The 9,778-nt window shown below is 46.7% G+C and overlaps 1 protein-coding gene across 1 annotated transcript; it reads left to right on the forward strand.

Annotated features, from left to right (window-relative positions):
- Nucleotides 1-220: 220 nt before the first annotated feature.
- LOC133464451 (toll-like receptor 5) lies at nucleotides 221-8,835 on the forward strand. Its single transcript, XM_061746447.1, has 4 exons — nucleotides 221-305; nucleotides 2,016-4,296; nucleotides 6,733-6,821; nucleotides 7,855-8,835. The coding sequence occupies exons 1-4, from the start codon at nucleotides 258-260 to the stop codon at nucleotides 8,098-8,100; spliced, it is 2,664 nt and encodes an 887-aa protein (XP_061602431.1). The 5' UTR covers nucleotides 221-257; the 3' UTR covers nucleotides 8,101-8,835.
- Nucleotides 8,836-9,778: the final 943 nt, after the last annotated feature.

The raw sequence follows: 9,778 nt of genomic DNA on the forward strand, positions 1-9,778 counted from the left end.
AAAAGCCGGGAGGCCGGCGCTGCAGCCGCCATAACCCCGACCACATGACACCTTTCTGCTTGTGCGTTAGCTCCAGGTAAACACGCGGGTTATTGAAAAGCTTGTGTCGGCGTGTGCACGGATCAATACGGTCCTGAAGCTGTGGAGCGAAGAGCCTGAGCTGTTTCAGTCTTTCCTGCAGCTGAATCGGTGTTATATCTTTTAGGCGTTGCCAGTTTTTGGCCCGTCCTCCACCGATTCCCTCGTTGATCTGGACCATGTGGACGTCCGTTTTTCAGCTGGTTTGCACCGGCTGGTACCTGCAGGTATGTGCGTTACACCGACCTCTACTGATTGAGAGGATTCAAGTGAAGCCTCAGGTTCATCTGGACATCTGTGACTCAGATCTGCATGTGAAAGTGCAGAAACTGCAGTTTCTTTGGCTATTACTATTACTACTATTACTATTACTACTACTATTACTACTATTACTACTTCTACTATTATTACTATTACTACCACTAAGTACTACTACTACTACCACTACTACTACTACTATTACTAGTACTACTACTACTACTACCACTACTACTACTACTACTACTACTACTATTACTAGTACTACTACTACTACTACCACTACTACTACTACTACTACTACTACTATTACTATTACTACCACTACTATTACTACTATTACTACCACTAAGTACTACTACTACTACTACTACTGCTACTACTACAACTCCTACCACTACTACCGCTACTACTACTACTATTACAACCACTACTACTACTATTACTACTACTCAGAGCCGCCTGGGAGATTTGCGAGGCCCTGTGCGAAATGGCTGGGGGGGTCCCTCGCGCAAAGTTTTTTTGGTTTTTCGGGTTGGATCGGGTGTCTATATGCGCAATTTTAACTCTCCAATTAGCAAAATACTTGATCCTGTAAGAGAGGCATTAAACTCTTCCATTTTCTTTATTTTTTTTTCTTTTTTCATCCCCTCATGGAAATTTCCTGATTCTGTCTCGTTCTCTCGACATTGTGTGACAGTTTGTTCCACACTCCACCGTCTGGATCAGAGCAGCTTGTGTCTGCGCTTGGTCTGACGTTGTATTGAACAACAGACACGCGCATCATTGCACATATTTATTGATATGCACAGACTAGTACACATTTAGGTCTGTAATGGAACGTGACTGTTGATATTTATAAGGGAAAAAACGAAAAAAAAAAAAAAAATTGAAAATTTCTTTTTTTTTTTTAGAAAAAAAAAACCGGCCCATAGCGCGAGGCCCCGTGCGGTCGCACGGTTCGCACACCCCTTGCGGCGGCCCTGCTACTACTACTACTATTACAACCACTACTACTACCACCACTACTACTACTACTCCTACTACCACTACTACTACTACTACTACCACTACTACTACTACTACTACCACTACTACTACTACTACTACTACTACTACCACTACTACTACCGCTACTACTACTACTACTACTACTACTACCACTACTACTACAATTACCACTACTACTACTACCACCACCACCACCACTACTACTACTACTACTACTACCACTACTACTACAATTACCACTACTACCACCACCACCACCACTGCTACTACTCCTACCATTCCTACTACTACTACTCCTACCACTACTACTACTACTACTACTACTGCTACTACAACTCCTACTACTCCTACCACTACCCCTACAACAACTTCCACTACTTCTACTGCTACTACTACTACAACTCCTACCACTACTACTACTACCACCAATACAATTACCACTACTACTACTACTACCACCAATACAATTACCACTACTACTACTACTATTATTACTACTACTACTACTACTACTACTACTGTCATTTAGTATTTAGACAACATGTTCCTTAAAGGTCAGCTGGTGGTCTAACGTAACACCAAGATTCTTAGCAGAATTGAATGATATTTTATTAATATCAGAAAGGAAACCTTATCAACCGAGTATAAATGTGACTTCCTGCCTGCAGGTAGTCGGATGCTACCCATCATGCACTCTGAGAGGACAAATCGCCAACTGCGCCGCACGGAGGCTTCACTGGGTTCCAGCCCTGCCGTCCCACATCACCCACCTGTACCTGGGGATGAACCACATCCGAGAGATCAACAGCACGTCGCTCCGAGACCTCAAGGAGCTGCAGGAGTTGGACCTCCGACTTCAGACGTCAGCGCTCGTCATCAGGAACGATTCCTTCCTCATGCAGAGGAAGTTGACCACGTTGATCCTGGTTTTTAACAAAGGCCTCCAGCTGGAGCCGCGGGCCTTTGCAGGTCTGGTCGGTTTGAGAACCCTGTCGCTGGAGCGTTGTGGTTTGACAAGCTCCATACTGGAGGAGAACTATCTGCAGCCGCTGTCGTCTCTGGAGGAGCTGGACCTCGCCGGGAACCACGTGGCGAGGCTCCGGCCCGCTCGGTTCTTCTCAGATCTCACAAACTTCACGCAGCTGAGTCTCAAACTCAACCGCATTGAAGAACTATGCGAAAATGATCTGGTTGGTTTCAGGGGGAAATATTTCACCGTCCTGAACTTGCACGCCAACCAGTTCTTCAAATCAGATTTCAGCTCGGAGGGTTGTGGGAACCCGTTCAGAGGGATTAGCTTCGGTACCCTGGACTTGTCCGGCAACGGGTTGAACATGATAAAAGCAAGACGGCTCTTCACAGCAATCGATGGGACTGCGGTCGGCCATTTAATCTTCTCTCAAAGCCTCGCCAGAGGCTTTTCTCATGACAACTTACCAGACCCCGATGAGACCACGTTTCAAGGCCTCAAGAACAGTTCGGTTATCATTTTCGAACTCTGTCAAAGTTCTGTGTTTTCCTTGAAAAGCCGTGTCTTCAGCGCTCTGAAAAGTGCAGTGATTATCGACATCTCGGAAAACAAGATAAATCAGATCAGTCGAAACGCCTTCAGTGGTCTTCAGTGGCATCTAAAAATGCTCAACTTGTCGTGCAACCTGCTGGGAGAGGTGCACTCTTACACGTTTGCCGGTCTCACCCAACTCAAGCTGTTGGATTTGTCGTACAACCACATCGGTGCCCTGGGATACAAGTCGTTCAGCGGTCTCCCCAACCTGGAGACGTTGCACCTAACGGGGAACTCTCTGCGAGACCTGGGTTCTCCCGCCTCGTTGCCGAGCTTAAACATTCTCGACTTGGGCGGTAATAAGCTAAAACACCTCAGCCGCATCGCCAACTTGGGCGTGAACAGCATCTACTTGGATATCAGAGAGAACAGACTCGACAACTTGGAAGATGTTTATACAATTTTAACCCATTTCAAGCATCTCCAGTTCTTATTTTATGGCGGAAATTTAATCAAGTGGTGCACTTTGAACGAGAAATTCACAATAAATGAGAATAACAGCCTGCAGTTGCTGGATCTCCACGGCTGCTCCCTGCAGATCGTTTGGGCGCAGGGCGATTGCCTCGACCTGTTCGATCGTCTCAGGAATCTGCGACACCTAAACATGAGCCTCAACTCCCTCTCAAGTCTCCCCCGGGGAGTTTTCAGGGGTCTCAGCTCCATCGCGGAGATCGACCTTTCGTCTAACGCCCTGACCTACCTGCAGTCGGACGTCTTCCCGGCCAGCCTGACAACCCTCCACCTGTCAAACAACTTCCTGGCCTCCCCCGATCCCTCGACCTTCCGCTCTCTCACTTCTGTCAGTCTGTCAGACAACCGCTTCCACTGCGACTGCACCCTGGAGAGCTTTTTGACGTGGCTGAACGTGACCAACGTCACCTTCCTGAACCCGGTCCAGGAGTACAGATGTGAGTTTCCAGCTGCTGTTCACGGCCTTCCACTGCTGGACTACTCGATGATCGCCGAACCTTGTGAGCAAGACGACGAAAAGGCCGTTCAAGCTCTCAGATCTGCTCTCTTCGTCCTGTCCTCCACCCTGATAGTCGTCGTTGCACTCAGCGGGGTTGTTTACGGCCGCCTCCGAGGCCAAATATTCATCATCTACAAAAAGGTTCTGGGACGCGTTCTCGAGGGACCGAAGGTGGCGCCGGCCGAGAACAACTGGCTTCACGACGTGTTCCTGTGCTTCAGCAACAGCGACTACAAGTGGGTGGAGGAAGCTCTACTGAAGAAGCTGGACCAGCAGTTCTCAGAGGAAAACGCCTTCCGTTGCTGTTTTGAGGCCAGAGACTTCCTCCCCGGCGAGGATCATCTCTCAAACATCCAAGATGCCATCTGGGGCAGCAGGAAGACTTTGTGCGTCGTCTCCAAGGAGTTCCTTAAAGGTGCCGTAACTTGTTTCTGCCTTGCAGGCCATAGTCTTTGTGAGAATAATAACAGCCCCTGTACAGTAGGTTTTCTGATGAGTGTTTTTGTTGCCCCTTTATCGGCAGGATCTGATTGATTCACCTTTGATTATTAATAAAGTATTTGAATTTGAAAAAATGGGAAATGTCCATCTATCATCATCTCAGATGTTGCTACTAGAACGAGATCTGAAATGAGGACTAGAGGAGCTCAGCTGTCGTGGTGAAGAAGGAACTCAGTCGAAGGCGAAGCTCTCCATTTACCGGTCAATCTACGCCCCTACCCTCACCTATGGATATGAACTTTGGGTAGTGACCGAAAGGACAAGATCGCGGATACAAGCGGCCGAGATGAGTTTCCTCCGCAGGGTGGCTGGACGCTCCCTTAGAGATAGGGTGAGGAGTTCGGTCACCCGGGAGGAGCTCGGAGTCGAGCCGCTGCTCCTTAATATTGAGAGGAGTCAGCTGAGGTGGCTTGGGCATCTGTACCGGATCCTCCTGGACGCCTCCCTAGGGAGGTGTTCCAGGCATGTCCCTCCTCCCTAGGGAAGTATTCCAGGCATGTCCCTCCTCCCTAGGGAGGTGTTCCAGGCATGTCCCTCCTCCCTAGGGAGGTTTTCCAGGCATGTCCCTCCTCCCTAGGGAGGTGTTCCAGGCATGTCCCTCCTCCCTAGGGAGGTGTTCCAGGCATGTCCCTCCTCCCTAGGGAGGTGTTCCAGGCATGTCCCTCCTCCCTAGGGAGGTGTTCCAGGCATGTCCCTCCTCCCTAGGGAGGTGTTCCAGGCATGTCCCTCCTCCCTAGGGAGGTGTTCCAGGCATGTCCCTCTGGGAGGAAACCCCGGGGAAGACCCAGGACACGCTGGAGAGACTATGGCCCAATCTCAATACTCCCCCTACTTTTCTTCACTCGCCCTTCTTTTCATCCCTAACCTGATCAGGAAGCAGAGAGCCAAAAGCTGTTTTAATTTCAGCTGTAGCGCTGTTAATATGCCACTTTATTAAGTTTTAATATTTTTTCAGGTATAAAGGTAACCTTAAGATCCGCAACTTGGGCTCAGTTTATCCAAATAACGCCTGTTAAGAAATTTGACCCGATGTTTTCGGAGATGAGAAGAGCCGCCGCCCCCGGGGAGCAGCCTCAGCTCACAGCCCGAGAAGAGACGTGTCCGCCGGGTCAAGCTGCTCCGTCAGCCCCGGGAGAGAAACTCTTTCCCGGGATGCAGCTCTGTTGAGAATTACGCTGGCTGAAATAAATCATTTAGGAAGATGTTGGTTTAATAGATGAAATCTAACAGTTGTAGCTACGCCTGTTAAGAAATTTGCTCCGAAATTTAGAGATTTCTGTCTGCCGGCTCCGGAGTTTATGGGTCCGCGTTAAATCGACGCAGAGCCTACGGCGTAGGGTACGGCGTACGGCGCGCGTCGCCGCGTACATCGACGCAGACCTTACGGCGTAGATTACGTAACCTACGCCGTAGGCTCTGCGTTGGTGTAACGCGGAACCATAAATCCCTTTATTCTGCCGTGATGATCGGCAACTTTATCTGAAAGTGTGTAAATTACCCAGATAACAGCTGGATTACTTTGTGGTTTCTGAAGACTATTATATCAGAAACATCCAAAACAAATCTGACAAGTCACAGGATTATTTCTCTCTATTTCTCTGAGACGAGTCTGCCTGTTTGCCTTCGGTCGGCGAGTCAAATCGACGCAGAGCCTACGGCAAAAGCATTCTGGGACATTTTCATACCCCCTCGCTCGCCAAGTCAGCATCTGAAAACCCTCGATTTGAAGGGGCTATTCTCAGCCCCTAGCCCTCGTTATGCCCCCTCCCCCTAGGTGAAAAGAGGAATTGGGACACCACTACCCTCACGGGAACGCGCAAAAGTTAGGGGGAGGGAACAAAACGAGGGCGAGGGGGAGTATTGGGACGCAGCCTATGTCTCTTGGTTGGCCTGGGAATGTCTTGGAATCCCCTGGAGGAGGTTTCTGGGGGTGGGGGGGGGGGGGGGGGGGTCTGGACATCTCTGCTAAGAATGGATGGATGGATGGATGGATGGATGGATGGATGGATGGATGGATGGATGGATGGATGGATGGATGGATGGATGGATGGATGGATGGATGGATGGATAACAGCCTTCGACCAACCCAGAACCTGTCAGAAGGGTCTCCAAGTACAGTTCTTATAACTAATAATGTTGAAGCTCCGTCATGTCTTAACTCACGGCTCAGAGGTGGCTGAAGGGACAACCATTATGACCAGGGGTGCACACAAGACAGCACAAGGGTTAACTTCCTCCTCCGGCTTTTACAGGGCCATTGCCCGCCAGTTCGATAAACACCACAGAACAATACAAAGTAATTACCAATGCACCAAGTGAAGGATACTAACGAGCTTGTGTCCCTCTGCAGACGGGTGGTGCTTGGAGGCGTTCAGCCTGGCCCAGGGCCGGATGCTGGAGGAGCTGACCAACATCCTGATCATGTTGGTGGTGGGGAAGGTGTGTATGAGGAAACATCCTTCAGCTCCAGGAACGTTCTCTCTTATGAAGCACTGACTGCCTTGAACTATGGATGGGCGGTATGGACTAAAAAATGTATCACAATAATTCCTGGCATTTATCCCGATAACGATAAAAATGACGATTAAAAAAATACCAATTCAACTCCACATTTTTAACTATAAATCTATCACCACATTCAGTCTTTGGAGCCAAAACACTGCTCTAAAAGATACTAAATGCTACTAAAACTACACAAATTAAATTGAATTGATTAAAAAAAGATTAAAAAAGAATTAATTAAAAACTAATTAAATGAGTTACACCTTCCTTCCTTCCTTCCTTCCTTCCTTCTTTCTCCCTGCTCTCTCCTTCCTTATTCCCTTCCTCTTTCTCCCTTCCTTCCTTCTTTCTTTCTTTCCTTCCTTCCTTCTTTTCTCCCTTCCTTCCTTCCTTCCTGGTTTTTATCCCTTCCTTCCTTCCTTCCTTCCTTCCTTCCTTCCTTCCTTCCTTCCTTCCTTCCTTCCTTCCTTCCTTCCTTCCTTCCTTCTTTTCCCCCTTCCTTCCTTCCTTCTTTTCTCCCTTCCTTCCTTCCTTCCTTCCTTCCTTCCTTCCTTCCTTCCTTCCTTCCTTCCTTCCTTCCTTCCTTCCTTCCTTCCTTCCTTCCTTCCTTCCTTCCTTCCTTCCTTCCTTCCTTCCTTCCTTCCTTCCTTCCTTCCTTCCTTCCTTCCTTCCTTCCTTCCTTCCTTCCTTCCTTCCTTCCTTCCTTCCTTCCTTCCTTCCTTCCTTCCTTCCTTCCTTCCTTCCTTCCTTCCTTCCTTCCTTCCTTCATTCCTTCCTTCCTTCCTTCCTTCCTTCCTTCCTTCCATAAATCAGTTTTACACAAAAACATCATCAATGGGAATTTATCGTTTTTACCGTGAGATACAAATTCTTACCGTGGGGAATTTTTTTGACGGTAAATCGTGAACGGTAAAATATCGCCCATTCCTACCTTGAACCAACCCTTAAATGTGCTTTCATGTGTCCACAGGTGGCTCACTACCAGCTGATGAGGTGCAACGCAGTCCGAGCATTCGTCCAGAGGAGAGAGTACCTCACCTGGCCCGAGGACCCCCAGGACCTGGAGTGGTTTTACGACCGACTCAGCGCACAAATCCTCAAAGAGACCAAGGTGGAAAGGTTTGCAGTGGACAAACCCGAGCCGGCAAAACCTGGACGCCGACGAGACAGCAAGGACGGGATTCAACTCGAGGACATCGGGGCGGTCGCGAACTGAACTCTGCGTGTGAAATAATAATATATATGCGCCAAGGGGAAATGAAATCTATACAGAGATGCAACATTTACGGTTCCTGAACTGCTGCGCTTGGCTTCTAGGACCTCCGTTGTTGTTGCTTTTCTCCCCCTTCACACTCTTTCTCTTAGCATTTTGTCACGTATACCTCCTGCAGTGCATTTATAAAAAGCTCTACTTTGGTTTCATTAATAACATCAATCCTGCGCCTGCAGACCTCTCTTCATCCTGAAAAATCCTTACCTTTGTTTCCTTACTTTGGAAGGTTCGTAATGAGATAAAAATCGCCATTAAGGCGTACGCTACTACGACAACTAGTGATGCACCGATTGTTCGGTAACCGAAATTGTTCGGCCGAAAATGGCAAAAAAACACTTTCGGTGTTCGGCGGAATAAGTGGGAAAAAAAACGAACAATTAATAACGGTGTTGTAATATAAGGAAATAGACTGGCAGCTCCGTAACGGTTGCACCACAAACATAAATCGTTGGCCAACCTGACATTCACCAGCAGGTGGAACCAAAACAACATAAATCAATCTATTACAGGTGCGTTTAGATGACGTTATTGTTCTTTGCTGGTATAATGTCTGCTGGAATATTAAGTTAAAAAATGTTCAGTTTTTTATGTTCAACAAATGTTTTCTACCTTGTAATTTTGTAAAAGATTATTTTCTTTTAAAAGCATGCCTAAATCAAATTTATTTGATTTATGCAATGGTGAAAAAATTGGCAAAATAAATAAAAAACTGCGAAGAACCATGTTCGGTATTCGGCCATGTGTTTATTATTAGTTTCGGTTTCGGCCACAAATTTTCATTTCGGTGCATCACTAACGACAACCTATGAGGCTTTGGAGTTGTTCTTTGTAGTAATACCACCTGTGACCACACGGGGGCATACAGATCTGTTGCAGTGACACAAGAACCACTTTTGTCTTCATGTGGCCAGTGGTGATGTTGCTACATAGCGTGGCTTTGATAAAATCCGATTAAAGGACTGATTTCACATTTCTACCTTTATGTTTACAGTTTTAATCATAGATGTGCACAGAACGTGATCTGGAGAGGTTTGACTGCAATAGACACGTTTGGGAATGTAAAGCACGGAGGTGAATGCAACATGGTATGGGGTTGCTCCCATGCAACAGCGCCTTCATTCAGAGGTGTCAAGTAACGAAGTACAAATACTTTGTTACCTTACTTAAGTAGAAATTTTGGTTATCTATACTTCACTGGAGTAATTATTTTTCAGACGACTTTTTACTTTTACTCCTTACATTTTCACACAATTATCTGTACTTTTTACTCCTTACATTTTAAAAACAACCTCGTTACTCTATTTCATTTCGGCCTTTAAATAAAAACTATCCAGTTAAATTGCTCCATCCGGATAGAGTGAATTTGGTTGTGGTTGTTTCAGATGTTCTTGTCCAGTTTTGTTCTTACATCCGTTCCCTCAGATTCCTGCAACTAAACTTGGATGTACATTCCAATAAAGGTTAGGATAAATGATAACATGCCTCTGAAGTTTGACTTTTTGCACCATTACAATACTTATAGGCAACTAGTCATCATATCTGCTGCTCTCTGAAACACATGTTAATGCTCAATAGTACACATATATGGTTCTTTAATGTATTTGCATTATACTAAGATGCA

Source organism: Cololabis saira, chromosome 18, assembly GCF_033807715.1.
Source record: "Cololabis saira isolate AMF1-May2022 chromosome 18, fColSai1.1, whole genome shotgun sequence".
Lineage (NCBI taxonomy): Eukaryota > Metazoa > Chordata > Actinopteri > Beloniformes > Belonidae > Cololabis > Cololabis saira.